General features: G+C 35.4%; 1 protein-coding gene across 2 annotated transcripts; it reads left to right on the top strand.

Annotated features, from left to right (window-relative positions):
- The first annotated feature begins 1,862 nt into the window (after positions 1-1,862).
- LOC143618482 (uncharacterized) lies at positions 1,863-11,217 on the top strand. 2 transcript variants are annotated; one of them, XM_077090688.1, is made up of 5 exons: positions 1,863-2,147; positions 2,184-4,015; positions 4,576-6,054; positions 10,142-10,391; positions 10,461-11,217. In XM_077090688.1, exons 1-5 carry the CDS (start codon positions 1,928-1,930, stop codon positions 10,967-10,969), a joined length of 4,290 nt encoding a protein of 1,429 aa, XP_076946803.1. In that variant the 5' UTR covers positions 1,863-1,927; the 3' UTR covers positions 10,970-11,217. The 2 variants fall into 2 exon arrangements, with proteins under 2 accessions (XP_076946803.1, XP_076946802.1); XM_077090687.1 differs by having other exon boundaries at positions 1,863-4,015.
- The last annotated feature ends 7,421 nt before the right edge of the window (positions 11,218-18,638 follow it).

Here is an 18,638-nt window from a genome sequence, read left to right as displayed (position 1 = left end):
ATTAGAGTGTGAAAAATTACCGGGTGTCACACATTAGATCTTAGGATAAAATAATTATAAGTAGCAGCGACCAAGCTTATATCAAACACAAACCCTAACAACATCAATTCGATCTATCCCGACACAATCAATCGAACTGATATTAGGGCTATTGATCAGCATCAAAACATGACCCTAAACATGTATTCAATTACCTATAATGATGATTATACGAAACAATTGACACGAACAGTAGCCGACCATATATGGTGATGAACGGACAAGCAGCGCTGATGATAATCCAATTGAGTGGGTTATGACGGCTAGGGTTAGAAGAAGGTGTATGGAAGTTTAATTGCTTTATTACGATCGTTTGTATGTATAACGAAATTGATTTTAGGTCGGCATGAGTAAATCAAGAAAACGGGTCTTGGGTCTCATCAAAACCATATAGCTTTTAAACCGGGTTATTATATCTCATTTATTTGTAAAACAATTTATCATCTAACCATAAGTATATTATCAACATTATTACAATAAAAAAAATATAAATTCAAAAAATAAATAAATATTAGAACAAACAATATAAAACAACCCCCGTAATACGGGGGATAAAAACTAGTATATTATATATTTAGTTAAACAATGATATTATAATAATAAACTGCACTCGATAAACGCGATAAAAAAAACTTCTCGAACATCGAAATGAGTCGGGTATTTATTAAAAGTATTGATTCGGAAAACCTGAGTTTTTACAAGGATCATCCATAATACTACTCCATCTATGAGTAATTCAATCGTTGTTAAGTCCTGCCCAAACAAAAATATAAAAACATACACACTTTTTTTGTAGTTTAAAGAATATATGAATTTAGTATTGACCACAATAATCGCGAAATTAGTTGCATACCTCATAGATTCTATGTTAAACGATGATGATTATGAACGCAAGTCTGATTCCATGTAGATGGGATATCGGAATATGTTATTCAACATTAGGATTTGTTGTGCTAAATGATAGTGTAGAAGAAGGAATGAAGAGATCAGTTGACATATCTTGTAGAACAGATCAAACGAAGATGATAAACGCGATTGAGAGAATGGGAATATTGAAGACGGTGATAAGGTTTTGTGAGAAAGGATGATGAAGTGAACGTCGAAATTTGAAAATGCTGATGTTGGGTGTTGAGGGATTCGTGGGAGTAGATAGAGGCAGAAGAATCAGATATTTGAGATCTGATTTCAAAATTTGAACATGACTATGATGATAGGGTGGGATATGAAATGAGTAGAGATGTGTACCTCTCCTTTGACTGCTACATAAGTTAAATGGACTCTTTGACTGACAAGTGTCAAAATAGAGTATTTTGGTGAAATGTTTGTTTCAAATCCACCTATTTATTAGATAAATATAAAATAAATATAGATATATATAGATATTGATTTTTTAATAAGGTTATTGTATAGTACTTAAATGTAGCCTTGACTTGTATTTAACCAATTTCCTCTCATCAATAATAATAATAATAATAATAATAATAAAACAAGCCCTAGCCTAGCCACACTTCTCTTGTTCTATCTGTTAAATGAGAAATATAATTTTTTTTTTAAAAAAAGAAGAAGAAGAAGAAAAGAAAAAGGTTAAAGTTAAAATTGAATCCCAAATGAACAAATTAGGGTTTCCAATCGAAGGTCTGGTTTCTGGGCGTATCGTTGAATCACCCAAATTGATGCTTTGATCTTCAACGTCTCGATCTTATCTGTGTCAGGTATTCCATTCGTTTTCTGTAATTACTTGGGGTTTTGTTTTTGTGTCCAATTGATTACGTTCGCTCACTCGCTTATTTGTGTCCTGCAGATCTGGAAGTGGATAGGTTTAAGTTATGTCAGAGATAGATCAATCGCCGATTGATTGATTGAATTTTGTTTTATTTAGGGTTTGTTGATGGAGATTAGTGTAGGAGGTAGTAAAACAGCCGACACCGAAACAACTAACTGGTTCGGGCATGGTGATGATACAAAGAAAAGAAAGAATATTATTACTAGTAGCTTTCAGGAGGATTTCACAAACACTAATAATAAAAGGATTAGATATAATAACATACTAGATGATAATGATGATCTTCTTGTTGAAGATGACAACACAAATGGCGGTGGTGGTGGCGGTGGCGCTGGTGTACTCATTCCCAAGTGCCCGCGAGGATCGGCTGACCGGTGTAAGAGCTTGCTTAATCCATCTGCTTCTGTTGAAAAAGTTGCTGGTGGCCGTGACGGTTCTACCCCGGAGACTGTTAAGTTAAATGGGAAGGTTCGGGTTAAGTCTAAAACAAAGGAGAAGAAAGTTGGTGGTGCTTTTAAAGGTAATAGAAAACTGGGGTCGGCAGCAGTTAATTCGGCTCGTCGTGCCAAGAGTGATGGTTCATTTGCTACCATAGATGATGTGCCTTTAAGCAGTAGTTCATTGGACTCTAAAGATGAAGTTAGCAAGTTAAATAAAGATGAGGTAAAGGAAATTTCACAGAAAAAGGATGATCGGATGGGTAGTTTAAATGGAAACGTTAAGAGAGACAATGCTAAGGATGTGGAAGTAGACAGGTCAGATGGAAATCAAAAAAAGGAAGATTCAAAAAGAAATGGTAGCAAAAGAAAGAGGCAGCAAGGATTAAACAGTGGGACTGTTGCAAAGAAGGTCGAGCCATCATCTGTTTACCTGGATCCTGATGACGATCTTGAACAAAATGCAGCCCGGATGCTCTCGTCTCGTTTTGACCCTAGTTGCACTGGATTTTCTCTAAAACCTCCAAGATTGTCTGCAAATGAAGGTGAGGAGGAAAAACAGTCTGGTAATGAAATCCCCATGGCTGCTTCTGGTGAGGCACAAGACAGAGTATTACGCCCGAGGAAACAACATAAGAAAGGCAGGGGCACTTCTAGAAAGAGGCGACATTTCTATGAAGTACATTCTGATGACATGGATGCTCACTGGTTCCTCAACAGGAAGATTAAGATCTTCTGGCCTTTAGATGAAAGTTGGTACTATGGTTTGGTAAATGATTATGACGCAGAAAAGAATCTTCATCATATAAAATACGATGATCGGGATGAAGAATGGATCAGCCTTGAAAGTGAGAGATTTAAACTGTTGCTTCTTCCTAGTGAACTTCCACATAAGCCAAACACACCTGTTCACATGAAGGACGATGCCTTTATGGAATCAGAACCAATTATCTCATGGTTGGCTCATCATCGAGTCAAATCGTCAAAGCTAAGTACTTCCCGAGACGTGTGTAACATGACGGAAAGAGAAACTGATTCACTAAATTGCACTTCTGCTTTTTTTAACCCATCTGTTGAAGATGATAGAAGTAATAATGGCAGTGAAGGACATGTACCTATTGTTTATGTCAGAAGGCGGCGATGCCATAGGTTTAGTGATTCTGCAGAAGCAGCACCTCGGTCCCTGAGTAACACAACACATGTGGTGAGGTTAGATGCAACACAGTTAATACAATGTGAGAAGTTTGAGATATGCATACCGCTTTGGCCTATGCTTACATACTATGTCCTTGGGGCGGATATATTATGGATGCTTCACAGTGTTGTTTTGCTTCAGTTTGGCACTGTGGTTACCATGTGGCCTACTGTTTTCTTAGAGGTTCTATTTGTTGATAATATTGTTGGGTTGAGGCTTTTTCTCTTTGAAGGTTGCTTAAAGCAAGCTCTCGCCTTCGTTTTCCTGGTCATGAATGTGTTTTGTAGACCTGAGAAAGACAAGTCTATCAACCATCAAATTCCAGTCACGTCAATAAGATTTCAACTTTCTTTCTTTCAGAACTTCAGAATCCACAAGGTTTTTGCATATTATAGTTTCTCAAAAGTGAGAGATTTTGACTGGCGGTATCTTGATTCTGTGTTTAAGCCACAGTGTTTACTCTCGAAACACCTGTCTCTTTCTGAGTGCACATATGACAACATTAAACTACTGCAAGGTGTAACACCAACAAACCACATACCTTATGCTTCTCAAACTGAGGTATTTGTCTCTTTTAATATTTTTGATGATTCAGTTCTGTTCATAGCAGTCATGGCATGTGGCTTAAGCACGGCGCAATTTTTATTCGTTACTTATATATCGTACACCACATACGTGAGTTTAAATATTGTTTGCTAGTACTGTAATAAAAAAAGTGCAAAATAATAATGAAGTAAAGATACAAAAATACCCAGTCCTTTACCATTGATCCCTTGCCAAGTTGCATTTGGGTGATGCTTAGGAAAATAGAGGTTCCAGTGGTATGTTGATTAGTGATATGATATCAGCTTTAAGAAGACGTAAAACTGATAGTTGATGCCTGAAAAAAAAAGGAACAATATGTTGATAGTTGAAAATTAGAAACTTATATATGCTAGAGAAGTTAAATGACATAATAGATAGATTGATTTACATATTAAGTGGCGTATAGAGAATATAAATATGCTAAGGAGAAGAACTTGTATGCCTGAGAAATGTTTAAAGATAGTGGATTAGTTGTATTTTGAAATATGAATTTAATTTGAAGAAGTATTAACTATCAGAATATTTCTATCCTGCAGGTTTTACATAAGAAGTCAAACCGTGGTGGTGCTTCATTGCTCAGTAGTTCTAGATCATCCAAGCCGGTACCTGGGATTCGAACAATTTACAGTTTGAGACATGGAAATGTTCCTCCATTTGCTCTTTCATTTACTGCTGCCCCAAATTTGTTTATTAGCCTACACCTCAAGCTTTTGCTGGAACGCAGTATTATCCTTGCAGCAGCAGATGATGATGATGATGATGATGATGATGATAATGATAATGACAATTATGATTGTAGTCAGTTAGGGATATCTTCAGAAAGCTCTTCTTCTAAGAGCAGTAGTCATGAGTTACATCATGCTGCCATTGATCCAAATTTCAGTGAAGCTGCTGGAAATTTACAAGGCAATAAAGTTTCACCTACATCTAACTTGAAAAGTCTTATTTGTGTTGAAATCCCGACATCAGATGAGGTTCACAGGGCCCAACAGCATCATACATCTGACCTTGCTTGTGATGGCATCATTTTTAGCCCCAATCAGCATTCAACTGGCCTTAAAACAAGTTCTTGCCAACATCTGTGGGGCGATAGGAAGACTGACTTTTTTGGCAACGGGCCTAAGAAGCCAAGGACTCAGGTCCAGTACACATTGCCTTATTCTAATAAGAATAAAGGCCATAATAATCTTCCTTTCCAGAGAATTAGGAAAACCAATGACAAGAAGATATCTTTGTCATCATCAGACACTCCTGCTGCTGCTAAAGGTGGTGGCCCACGAAGAAACCTTGAGCTGGTGGCTTGTGATGCAAATATATTGATCAATGGTGGGGACAAAGGGTGGAGAGAATGTGGGGCCCGTGTTTTCTTGGAAGCTGATCAGCAGAACGAGTGGAAACTTGCAGTGAAATGTAGCGGGGAGTTAAAGTATGCATATAAGGTGCATCAGGATTTACAGCCCGGGTCAACAAACCGTTACACACATGCTATGATGTGGAAAGGAGGGAAAGACTGGGCACTTGAGTTTCCAGAAAGGAGTCAATGGCTTGTTTTTAAGGAGATGCATGAGGAGTGTCATAATAGGAACATACGTGCAGCATCCATTAAAAATATTCCTATTCCCGGTGTTCGGCTGATTCAGGCTGATGGCCATTCTCATCAAAAGGAAGGATGTTTCACTCGCACCCCCTGGTACTTGCGCCAGGTCAGAGATGACGTTGAAATGGCTATGGATGCATCTCGTGTTACGTATGACATGGATAGCGAAGATGAAGAATGGGTTTGTAGGAGCAGGGGTAAAGACGGTGATGATGGTATAATATCTGATGAGCTTTTTGAGAAGGTGATGGATATGTTGGAGAAAGTTTCCTATGCTCAGAGGCGTGATCTGTTTTCTTCTGGGGAAGTTGATGAGCTCATTGCCAGAGTAACTCCCTTGCAAGTTGCAAAATCCATCTATGACCATTGGCGGGATAAAAGGCAAAGGAAGGGCATGCCGTTGCTCAGACAATTCCAGGTTTGTCACGCCCAATAGATTAACACACACACACACACATTATATTCTCTTATATTCATTCTTCTTTATTAGTCCTGCTTTTACAAAATCTGCAAATCATGACTAAGCTGGAAGGCCTGATCTAAAGACATTTTCTTACAATGTTATTGCATTTGTATTTGTGCTTTAGTTAAAATATAGAGTAAAGTGCCAAAATCATCCTTGAGGTTTGGCCAACTATGCGACTTTCGTCCAAAAAAGTTTCTTTTTTGCAACTGGACTATTAGTGTTTCTCAATTCTTGTCAATTACGTCCAAATCACTAACTCAGTTTTCACTGTTAAGTCGGGGGCATTTAAGTTTTTTCACCAGTTGCTTATACTTTATTGATTAGTTAAAGAAAAACATTTAATTAATTTTTATATAAAATTACCTAAATTAAACCCTCCGTAATTCTTTATCGCGCCTATCCCCCATCGCCCCAGTTCGTCTTGTATCATCACCTCAAATTACGTAAACTTATTAGGCTCACCACCTCACCTGCTGCCACCTGCCGGAAACACCACATGATCTAGACAAAAATCATGAAATAGACGATTAGAGTGATGCACCGGAAAAACGAAACATGTTTTCAGGTGGCCAGATCTGAGTAAAAAACACCGTTCAGACAACGGTGGTTGAGAGTAACAAACAGGAGGCGGTGGAGAGAGAGAATGGCGGCCGGAGTTGCAGATGTGGAGGCGCTGAAGGTGGTGGTGGTGTTTCCATGGAGGACGACGGTGGTGGTTGGACCACAAGAATCTAACTACGGTGGCTCTTGGTGGCTGGAAAGTCTAGGCTGTGTGGTATGGTTGTTCTTGGTGGCTGAAGATGACGCTGAAAACGTGGTGGGCGGTTACATTCGGGGATTGCAATCGATTAAAGGTTTTGGAGATAACAGGTTGAGACAGAGGGGGATAAAAAATGAATGTAAAATAATAAAGTAAAATGACTATTTTACCCCTGACTTAACAATTTAAAATAAACAAAGTTAGTGATTTGGACGAAATTGGCAAGAATATTATAATCTCAAGGTTCCATATGCAAAAAAAACACATTTTTGGATGAAATTGGCATACTCAACCGAACCTTAAGGACGAAAACGGCACTTTACTCTAAAAATATAAATTGCTTTTCATTTTAATAAGTTCAGCCACATAGTAAAATTAGACTAGTAGAGATGTTAATATAGTTATATCCTGCCACCTTATATTTTGTATTTTCTTATTATTATCTTATTTTAAAGAGAATTGATTCAGAAATATCTCCCCCCCCAACCTCTCCCAGAAACAGAATGTCTTTACAGTATACTCTTTTGATTGAGCTGCAACTCTTATGTATGATAATTACTATACTGTCATCATATATCTTGAAATTTTGGAAGCATCGAGTCCGATATGAAAGTGACGATATTACTCAGCCTGTGTGTCTAATGATTTGTGAAGATGAGCGTAGTTTCAGTAGTTTAGCTCATCTAGATGAGCTTTATATTCTGGCTAAATGCTGGCTGTTACGGAGTTTAAGATTTGGATTGTAAGCACATAAATTCTTCAAAGAAGAAAAGGCCGGATTAATAAACAAGTGTTTGGCACTATTTCTTAGCAGTTGGAATTTCAAACTTGGCACCTGATAAGTTGGAAGTTTAAGTTTATAAATTTCAGCACTTGCTAATGCCACATTGTTGCGAATCTCTGTCTTTAACATAAATGTTTGAAAGTGAAGGGTTCATTTCAAAGTTCTCTTTAGTTTGCTTTTGTCTTTTTGCCTGTTACCAGAAGGTTAAGAAGTGTTTTACGTGTTAAGAATCTTCATTGATTTTTTTGTGAAATTAGAATGTTGAATGGCTATTTTGAAAGTTTGTCCAGTCAGCTAGTTGCAAAGTTTAGCTCATTCAAGTTCTTTCTAAGGGTACCTTCATGGTGCGAGTTGCTTTTATGTAGATTTTCTTTTGTAGAGTAGTTCATTAGAGTTTTCTTTTTTTGTTTGAGATGAGAGGCAAATCAATAGCATTCAATTGCACGTGCAGCTTTTTCCTCATCCCATTATATGTTTGTCTGCATAAAGTAAAGTTGAGGTCTATTTACAGTATGTTGTCTGCTTTTATGTAGATTTTCTTTTGTAGTAGTTCATTAGAGTTTTCTTTTCTTGTTTGAGATGAGAGGGAAATCAATAGCATTCAATTGCACGTGCAGCTTTTTCCTCATCCCATTATATGTTGTCTGCATAAAGTAAAGTTGAGGTCTATTTACAGTAAGTAGTAAATAATCAATTGTTGTTCATATCGTGTCCTGAATGACAATAAACATGAGGTCCATTACACCAACCACTATTTTTCATGATCTTTCTTCTTCATGTCCTTTAACCTCCCCCATAGTTCAGTTTGTTATCTGATCTGAAAAACCTATTTATGTTTATTGTGAGTTGGATTACATATGCTAGGCTCTATGCAGTTAATGCTGTAGTAAATCGAATATCGGTCAAGGACCGATATTTGAGATCTCGGTTATCGCGGTGGGATATCGTTAACTTTAGTATCATGCAGAATTTATATATATACATGTATGAAAACATATATAATATTAATAGTAATATCAAAAGTCAAAACTCAAAAGTGTCGGTATTTGAAACATATCTAATCGTAAGCCATGAAATCTTCCTCCGAGTCAACATCAACCAATGCATCCAAAATAGTGGTCAATATCGTCAATATTATCGGTACAGATATTCGGACCGATATTTGAACGGATATTTTGTTTGGGTACTGATAACTGATATACCACTGATATCCTATCAATATATCGCCATTGCCGATATTAACTGCATAGGTTAGGATTAGGTTGTAGTTAGGATTGAGATTTTCTATGCTCTTGGGCCAACTATTTAAGGCTACTAGTTCTGTATTTAAGATCTTCTGTTTGTGCCAAGTTGGTAGTATTTTATATTTTTTTGCCAACTTGAAGTTTATTCATAGTTATCATGACACCATAAAGATTCTAGCAGTAGCCAACGACAAAAAGGTATACATTGAAATAGGTAGTACAACCATTACATTAAGGTCAAATATGGCTTCATTTTTGTGCACATCATGTATAAAGTAGCAAACATAGTAAAAAGCTAATAAATAAATAGCAGCGATTAAGGATTCCGTCGTAATTATACATTATACTCGCATAGCACGAAATAGAAAGTAAATATTTAAGGTAACAAGAATTAGCAGATTGTACTCTAATAAATAAAGTAAACAACGAACCAAGTATATGAGCTAGTTATAGAATTATAGATTTCTCTTTAGTTAGCTAAATACCATATAAACCCTAGTTCTGAATTATGAAAAATCTAGTAGACCCTAGGATATAATAATAGAATTAACACTCTGTTCGCGAGTTTATTTAAGGATGAAAAAGAAATGAAATGGAAGGAAAGAAAAAAGTTATTGTGTTCCAGATTTTTTTTGTAAGAAAAGAAAACGAAGGAAGTGGTAGAAAGTTGTGTTCCTGAGTTTCATTAAATTTAGGAAAAGAAAACAAATGGAAGGAAAACAAGGATAAACAATGAGCTAATTGGAAGGAAATGTTTTCTTTTCAATTTGGAAAGAAGAAAAGAAATGAATGATAAAATAGAAAACAAATGAAAACAAAAAAATTTCTTTCTTTTCTTTTCTCCCATTAAGTGCACTTGGGAACATAGTGTAAATGATGATGAAAATCTATCCATTTCAACTCTATAGTATCCCATTCTCTACATATTTTCTGGTGTGTGTTTGTGCCTGTATATACATATTTATATAGGGGAAGGTTAACGTACAAATGAAATTAACGTGCTAAACGTGAGAATCAAATTAAGTAATTATATATACAAGTTAGAGTAATTATGTAATTACTCTATAATAATTACTCTATGATGTAACTACATAATTACTCTATTTGTATATATAATTACTCTACTTGATTCTCACGTTTAGCACGTTAATTTCATTTGTATTTGATCCAGACCCTATTTATATATATACCATGTTTCTTTTCTATTTGGAAACAACTGCGGTCTAATCAGGTTTCACCTTTTATCATCAGCCTCCACTGTGGGAAAAGTACCAGCAAACATGCAGAGAATGGGAAAAACTAAAGCCCAAACCATCAAGCGGCCCAGTCAACGGGTCCCAGGAGAAGGCAGCAGCAGCAGCAGTAGACAAACCACCCATGTTTGCTTTCTGTTTGAAGCCGCGTGGGCTTGAATTACTCAACAGGGGCTCTAAACACAGACCACACAAGAAAATCTCACTCTCTTGCCATACCCTAGCTGATCACGACACTCATCATTCTGGTAACCTAACATTTGCAAAAATATTTTTGCTGGTATTTGTTCTATATTAATATCATATTTGGTTGGTAGGTAGAAGAGTACATACATATGGGTTTGGAGACGAGAGGGAGGATTCTCCGGATGTGTCTCCACTGGTTACCAAAATGTACTCACCGCGAGACACGGGAAACTTTTGTTTGGACGGTGGTGATGCATCTGACCAACAACTAAGATTCCAAAGCACTAAAAGCACTAGAACACTTGTATCACCAAGACCGAGTCCCGGTTTAAGAAGACCATCATCAGTGAAGAGAAACAACAGTAAAAAGTTTAATGATTGGCATAACAGTAACAGCCGTAGCAGGGCGGTTCAACAACAGCAGCAGCAGCAGCTTGTGTTGGGTGGGTCAGATCTTGATGAGTTCAGGCTGCGGGACGCTTCAAGTGCTGCAAAGCATGCGCGTAACATGGCTAAGTTAAAGAGGGAGAGAGCTCAGAAGCTTATGTTGAGTGCTGATCTGGTGATTCATAAGGCTGTCTCGGCTCTAATGACCGCTGAAGCAATCAAGGCTTCTTGTACAGGTGGAGAATGGAGATGATAGCCCCCCGTCTTCAGTAAGTTGATAAAGATAATATTAAATTCAGGTGCAGTTTTTGGTTTAGGCTCCGGTTTCTGCCTGGTTTTGGTACATTTGCTAGTCAGGCGATTTTGAGTTGGTTAGGGGTGTGCGTGGCAATTCTTCTCTTCAGTCTTTTCAGACATTTGATTTGTACAGAAATGATCTTGTTTTGCTTAATTGCCTCCTCACCCCACCCAACCCTTTCGAAAAAAAAAAGAAAAAAGAAACTCCGGTCAAGTTTTAGGAATAATAGCAAACTCATATGATTGGCATGAGAATACAAAGGGAAGTAACTCGCGGCAGTAATCTTACTTAAGTTATTGCCTATATATTTTTACTTTTTACTTTTTACTTTTTTGCATATCGCTGCCATGCGGGGCAGGTCGCATGCTTTATCGATATTTATGGTATACTTTGAAGTGAAATTACTTATATTGTGCTTGGTCTAAAGTCCTAATCTGAAACCTCTACAACCTATGGTCTACATAAACATGAAAACACTCGTATACACAGCAGTTAAAAGATATAAAATTAAGTACAACGTTTGCAAACATAAAATACATCTTTAGATAATCCTTCCTCAATATATGTGATCCACAAAGATTGAAATTAAGTACCAAAAGAATGTTAAAGGACGGACATGAGGTTGCTTGTGTTGGTTTATGATCTTTAATACGTTGCCAGAATGAGTATTCAGCTCATATAATTGAATAGTTATTGTTTTAGCTCATATACAAAGCAAACATATGCGTATAAGAATGTGTGACTCAGTGATCGAAGGAAGGTTATGCGTGTTGGGAGTGATTATGGTGAGTGATTGCGGCATGTATAAGAATGTGTGACTCAGTGATCGAAGGAAGGTTATGCGTGTTGGGAGTGATTATGGTGAGTGATTGCGGCATAGCATACATATGTCTAGAAAATGTAAGAAATGAAGACTTCAATTGCATATGTAACGCCCCAATCAAACAGAATACATATTAAAAACTAGAGACAAGAACATTATAACGTATGTAGGAGTTTACAAAAGATTTAATCTAGATGATTTTTAATATTCATAACACCACAATGCTGATATTCAAAAGTCATTATAGCAACTAAGTTGCTTTTTGACTCCATTCGCACATCCCTTTTAGCGCTAGAAACCTGTTTGTGTATTAAGAGAAATGTGGAGTAAACTGTTGTTCAACGAACAGAAGATGATACTCACTGACCAATATAACTAACATAAGCATAAATATAAAACAGGCAGAACACATGTAGCTAGCCTTTTCTTTATCATGCTATGTGTAGGGTACATTGAACGTATAAAAATGGCCATGATAGTTTCTCCTATTCGTATTAACATATGTTATAAGAGGAATGTTTTTATGCCATGCTAACAATTTAATGACTGTCTTTGTGGCTCCAAAATGTTTTTGTTTATAACTCTTAACTAACTAACTCCAAAATGTTTTTGTTTATAACTAACTCACTCCATAATGTTTCAATTTATGCTCCTACTTATTATTGGTGCTGCACTTTTTTCATGACAAGTACGGGTTATGATAGAATACGTCTTTTACGTCTTGTTTATCTTGGCAGCTATCCTCATGCCAAAAATATTTACGATGTTCAGTAGCTTTTCCATGGCTTCCCTTGCATTACCAGGCTCAATATTTCTCTCAATTCTAAAATTAAGGACTTAGATTATGCTTTGTCAATAAATTCCTCCTAATTTTGTTAGAACATTTAAACCTCTCATTGTTTTAATTGAAATATTCCATTTGAATTGAAATCTGGTCATTCACTATGACCTGCTATGCATCAATGGCTGAATGATTAAAGCACCCAACTCATAATTGATGAATTTGTTGGTTTAATTCCTATTAGATGCACGCTAATGGGACCCTCTAATAAGTTTATTGGAATTACCCAATATTAATACAATCTCATCATGCATACATAAAATATCACATCATTTAAAGATATCTAATGTGATGATTAATTGGTATCCTTTCGGTATTCGTTGCGAACACTTTCATTTTGAGCGCCTCATCTTCTCTGTAGAAGCAAAACTCGAACGGTTAGAAAAATGGTCCAACTACATAACTTTTTCTTTTTGATTACTTCCATGGTCGTGTCTCGTGGCACGACATCACTATATCTGGTGTGATGATTAATCTATCTATCCTAATATATGGATAGATATATGATCCAACATACCCTTTTGTACAAAAAAAAAGAAGCAGCAAAAAAAAGAAATTCAACTCTCCCCCGATTTCAAAATATAGTGGTAAAAGGGTTGTAATGTAACAAATCATATAGAATAAATGAATTCATGGTAAAACCCCTTTTATGATGCATTTTAGTACAACTGTTAACTGTTATAGGGATCAAATGTTATAGTTTATTGTTGGAAGTTCAGAGATTAAAAGCATAACTCTTGCTTTTCAATTGGATGTTTTTGCATTAACCGCAAATTCATCAATCTTATTCAAATGCTTTTATGCGTACCTTTTCTAGTTTATCCACACCAAACTCTATTATAGTAAAATGACACACACTAGCTAATAGTCCACCCAATGTTACTTCATAAGCGCATTGGGAGCAGAGATGATTGTAACCATATACATAAAAAAATGATAGCAAAGGAATGTCAATCCACGGATTTTATTTGTAAGGTCTATATTCCTTGGTAATGAAAGCCCAAAGTTATATGAATTAGCACATGCTTAACTAGCCAAACAGATAAATTACACTGCATCTTCATTTATCTCTTCAACATTTTATTGTATAAGTATTTCATTTATCCAATAAAATTTCTAAAGATTGACCAACAACTTTGTATTTAAAAAGTGTTTTAGTTGGAATCCCTGAGGCATTTATTTCGTACCCTTCGCTTAATAAGAAAATAATGTTGATAAGTTCTTCATGTTTATAATGGAAAAATATGATAATATAACAAACCTATAATTATACGTGTACCTGTTACAGCAGAGAGAGTAGTAACCACATACGGAGTATGATGTAGTCGAGATGTTTGTCATCTTGATCGATTTTCCCTTTATGATGTATAGTTAAAAATGGTGTTAGGGTTTTTGAGAGGAACCCGGTTTAGAAGAGAAGAGTCACACAAATTGTATGTGTGTGTGATTAAGATATGATGTTAATTTATTCTCTTTATATATACACCTAAGGAGAAACCTTTTATTAGCTAGTAAGGTAATATGGCCCATCAACAATTACCAAGCTAATATATAATAAGGTATATTAATAATATTGATCTATTATAATATAAATAATAACAATGGCCATATTAATAAATATGTAATATCATACATACACACACACACACACACATATATATATATATATAGAAAAGAGTTCAAATAAAAAGAAAGAGTTTCCTAAAAATGGTAAGAACTAATAGATTTTTGACAAGTGGCATTACAACTTATGGTGAAAGAACAACTCTAAGAAACTATGTCGGTTATAGTGGTGAAAGAGTAATTAAAGGAAACTATGTCGGTTTTTGGTAATTTTAAATCTCAACCATTGATTAACATAATTCAATGGCTATTATTTTTAGTTTTCTTAGTAAACTACTTCTTTTTAATATAACCCTCCCATATATATATATATATATATAAAAGAGCCCTTTCAACTACGTATTTTCTCCGCTATTGCTATGACTTACCCTCTAAGACCTTTTCTCTTCAATCTTTCATCATAAACCGTTCAATCCTTCCATTAATCTCCGGAGACAATAAATGTCACTACCTTATAAACCTTTCAATTGAATGCTTTCAATCACTGAACTGTTTAAGCGAACTCCCTCAAAATCATCATTTCAATCACCTGCTTCTAAAACGCCGTTCTCTCTCTCTCTCTCTCTCAAACGTCATCAATGGCTTTTATCTCTTCAACATCCACTCATCCACAAATCTTCAATATTTCTCTTCATCCTCCAAAACCCACTTCCCAATTAACCAATTTATCGTTCTTAAGCCTCAAAGACTCAATCCTGTGTCGGTTAAAGCCACCGAAAATGGGTCCGGAGCCGCCATTGCTGTGGAAGAGAAGAAAGATTTGGATGAGGGTGGAAACGGAGCTCCGATGGCGGCCGACGTAGCGGAACTGGGTGTGAAATTTGAAGATCCGAAATGGGTTTCGGGTACTTGGGACTTGAACCAGTTTTCAGAAAGATAGATGGAGCTACTGAATGGGATGCTGTGATTGACGTAGCGGAACTGGGCGTGTTAGAATGTTTATTCTATTGAGAAACCATATATATGACGATGTGTAATATTGTTTTTGTTATGGGAATATGTACTTTCAATCTTTCATTCATTTGAAACAAGTGGGTTGTGGTTTTGATTTTCATATATCAGCTTCTCTTTTTTCCCTTTATATCAGTTCGTAATTTTATGGTTTCATGATTTGCAGTTTAAAAATTGATAATTTGTGTTGTAACACAGGTATAGGTGTCAATACACATGAGATTCGTTTTGTGGAAGACAACTAAGAAAGCCTGGTAAGCCTAACCGTTTTTTATCTATAGATTTTAGTGCAACACTTTTTCGTATACGTTTAACAAACAGATTTAGAGTTTATAAAGCTTGAATTGAAGGGGTTAGTTTTATTTTTTTTAGGCGAGTAGTGGAGGATGCTGGTCATTTCAGGCGGCTTAAAAGAGGACATTCCTTTTTAATTTTAATTCAGATCAGGAGGGACCAAAAACATGGCTGTTTGGCTCGCTACAAACAGTGTTTTAACTCATTCAAAGCCTCAAAGGAAGACCTGTTTAGGTATTACAACATTCTTTTTTATATTAAAATTGAATTGTATTAATGAGGATGATATTATGTCTTTTTTAGGGTCGTGCATATCAAGGGAAAGAACCGCCGCAGTTGTTTCATTATTTCAGCATATGGTTGTGTAGAAGATACTTATGTCACAAATTAAATTTATACTATACTATGATATTAATAATGTTAACGAAATGATGAAACACATAGTTTAGATGAAGTAGCACTCATTCATATATCTGAACTTCAGCACATAGCGATAACTAAGTAGAAGATCAAATATTCAGGGATTACGATCTAAATGTCATTCGATAAGAATATTTTGAAAAGAGTTCATTGTTTTTGCTTTTAGGTTTAGTTTAGAGATGGGTTCGGTTTAGTTTTTTTTTTTGGTTTTATGTTTTCGGTTTTTACAATGAGTTCAGTTTGGTTTTGTTTTTCTGTTTTTTTTGGTGTTTGGTTCACATTTCACAATGGGTTCCGTTAAGTTTTTAAAATGGGCGCGGTTCAATTTTTGGTTTTCACGATGGGTTTGGTTTGCTTTTGGTTTTGGCCGGAAACTTTTAGGCTAAAATATGGCATAAAAAATGAACTCGAGACTGAAATTGTTGGCATAAAAATTTCATGAATATTTTTTAACAGAGTTTATTGTTTTTGCTTTTAGGTTAAGTTTAGAGATGGGTTCGGTTTAGTTTTTTTGGTTTTTTACAATGAGTTTCAGTTTGGTTTTTTTTTTTGTTTCTTTTGGTGTTTGGTTCACAATGGGTTCCGTTCAGTTTTTAAAATGGGCTCGGTTCAGTTTTTGGTTTTCACGATGGGTTTGGTTTGCTTTTGGTTTTGGCTGGAAACTTTTAGGCTAAAAAAGGGCCTAAAAAAATGAACTCGGGCATGAAACTGTTAGCCTAAAACTTTCATGAATATTTTTGAAAAGAGTTCATTGTTTTTGCTTTTAGGTTCATTTTAGAGATGGGTTCGGTTTAGTTTTTTTTTTGTTTTATGTTTTCTGTTTTTACAATGAGTTCAGTTCGGTTTTGTTTTTTTGGTGTTTGGTTCACAATGGGTTCCGTTCAGTTTTTATAATAAGCTCGGTTCAATTTTTGGTTTTCACGATGGGTTTGGTTTGCTTTTGTTTTGGCTGGAAACTTTTAGGCTAAAAAATGGGCAAAAAAATAACTCGGGCCTGAAACTGTTAGCTTAAAATTTTCATGAATATTTTTGAAAAGAGTTCATTGTTTTTTGCTTTTAAGTTCATTTTAGAGATGGGCTCGGTTTAGTCTTTTTTTCTAATTTTTGGTTTTTGGTTTTTTACAATGACTTCAGTTCGGTTTTGTTTTTTGTTTTTTAGTGTTTGGTTCCAATGGGTTCCGTTCAGTTTTTAAATGGACTCGGTTCAATTTTTGGTTTTCAGGATAGGTTTGGTTTGCTTTTGGTTTGGCTGGAAACTTTTAGGCTAAAAATGGCCCAAAAAATAAACTCAGGCCGGAAACAATTTGCTTAAAATTTTCATGAATATTTTTGAAAAGAGTTAATTGTTTTTGCTTTTAGGTTTATTTAGATATGGGTTCGGTTTAGTTTTTTTTTTTTAATTTTAGGTTTTCGGTTTTTACAATGACTTCAGTACGGTTTTGTTTTCTGTTTTTTTAGTGTTTGGTTCGCAATGGGTTCCGTTCAGTTTTTAAATTGGGCCCAGTTCAATTATTGGTTTTCACGATGGGTTTGGTTTGCTTTTGGTTTTGGCTGGAAACTTTTAGGCTAAAAATGGCCCAAAAAATGAACTCGGGCCAGAAACAGTTTGCTTAAAATTTTCATGAGTATTTTTGAAAAGAGTTCATTGTTTTTGCTTTTAGGTTCATTTTAGAGATGGGTTCGGTTAGTTTTTTTTTTATATTTAGGTTTTCGGTTTTTACAATGACTTCAGTTCGGTTTTGTTTTTTGTTTATTTTAGTGTTTGGTTCACAATGGGTTTCCGTTCAGTTTTTAAAATGGGTTCGGCTCAATTTTTGGTTTTCACGATTGGTTTGGTTTGCTTTTGGTTTTGGCTGGAAACTTTTAGGCTAAAAAATGGCCAAAAAAAATGAACTCGGGCCTGAAATAGTAAGCTTAAAATTTTTGTGAATTTTTTGAAAAGAGTTCATTGTTTTTTGCTTTTAGGTTCATTTTAGAGATGGGTTGGTTTAGTTTTTTTTTTTATTTTAGGTTTTCGGTTTTTACAATGACTTAAATTCGGTTTTGTTTTTTGTTTTTTTAGTGTTTGGTTCACAATGGGTTACGTTCAGTTTTTAAAATGGGCTCGGTTCAATTTTTGGTTTTCACGACACGTTAGGTTTGCTTTTGGTTTTGGCCGGAAACTTTTAGGCTAAAAATGGCCAAAAAGACGAACTCGTGCCTGAAACTGTTAGCTTAAAATTTTCATGAATATTTTTTAAAATAGTTCATTGTTTTTGCTTTTAGGTTCATTTTAGAGATGGGTTCGGTTTAGTTTTTTTTTAATTTTAGGTTTTCGGTTTTTACAATAACTTCAGTTCGGTTTTGTTTTTTGTTCTTTTTAGTGTTTGGTTCACAATGGGTTCCGTTCAGTTTTTAAAATGGGCTCGGTACAATTTTTGGTTTTCACGACACGTTAGGTTTGCTTTTGGTTTTGGCCGGAAACTTTTAGGCTAAAAATGGCCAAAAAGACGAACTCGGGCCACAAAACAGTTTGCTTAAAATTTCATGAATATATTTGAAAAGAGTTCATTGTTTTTGCTTTTAGGTTCATTTTAGAGATGGGTTCGGTTTAGTTTTTTTTTTAATTTTAGGTTTTCGTTTTTTACAATGAGTTCAGTTCGGTTTTGTTTTTTAGTGTTTGGTTCACAATG

This window comes from Bidens hawaiensis, unplaced genomic scaffold (genome assembly GCF_021521415.1).
Source record: "Bidens hawaiensis isolate Kalapana, Puna unplaced genomic scaffold, B.hawaiensis_p1.1 tig00079092_1, whole genome shotgun sequence".
Lineage (NCBI taxonomy): Eukaryota > Viridiplantae > Streptophyta > Magnoliopsida > Asterales > Asteraceae > Bidens > Bidens hawaiensis.
Note: the sequence above shows the minus strand (reverse complement) of the source record. Positions and strands in the feature narration are given on the sequence as shown.

What these genes read in the sequence shown, in the direction of transcription:
- LOC143618482 (XM_077090687.1), top strand. Translation starts at nt 1,928, where the DNA reads ATGGAGATTAGTGTAGGAGGTAGTAAAACAGCCGACACCGAAACAACT. An exon ending in CTTATGCTTCTCAAACTGAG is followed by an intron (nt 4,016 to 4,575) that starts GTATTTGTCTCT and finishes TCTATCCTGCAG; the next exon opens with GTTTTACATAAGAAGTCAAA. An exon ending in CGTTGCTCAGACAATTCCAG is followed by an intron (nt 6,055 to 10,141) that starts GTTTGTCACGCC and finishes TTTTATCATCAG; the next exon opens with CCTCCACTGTGGGAAAAGTA.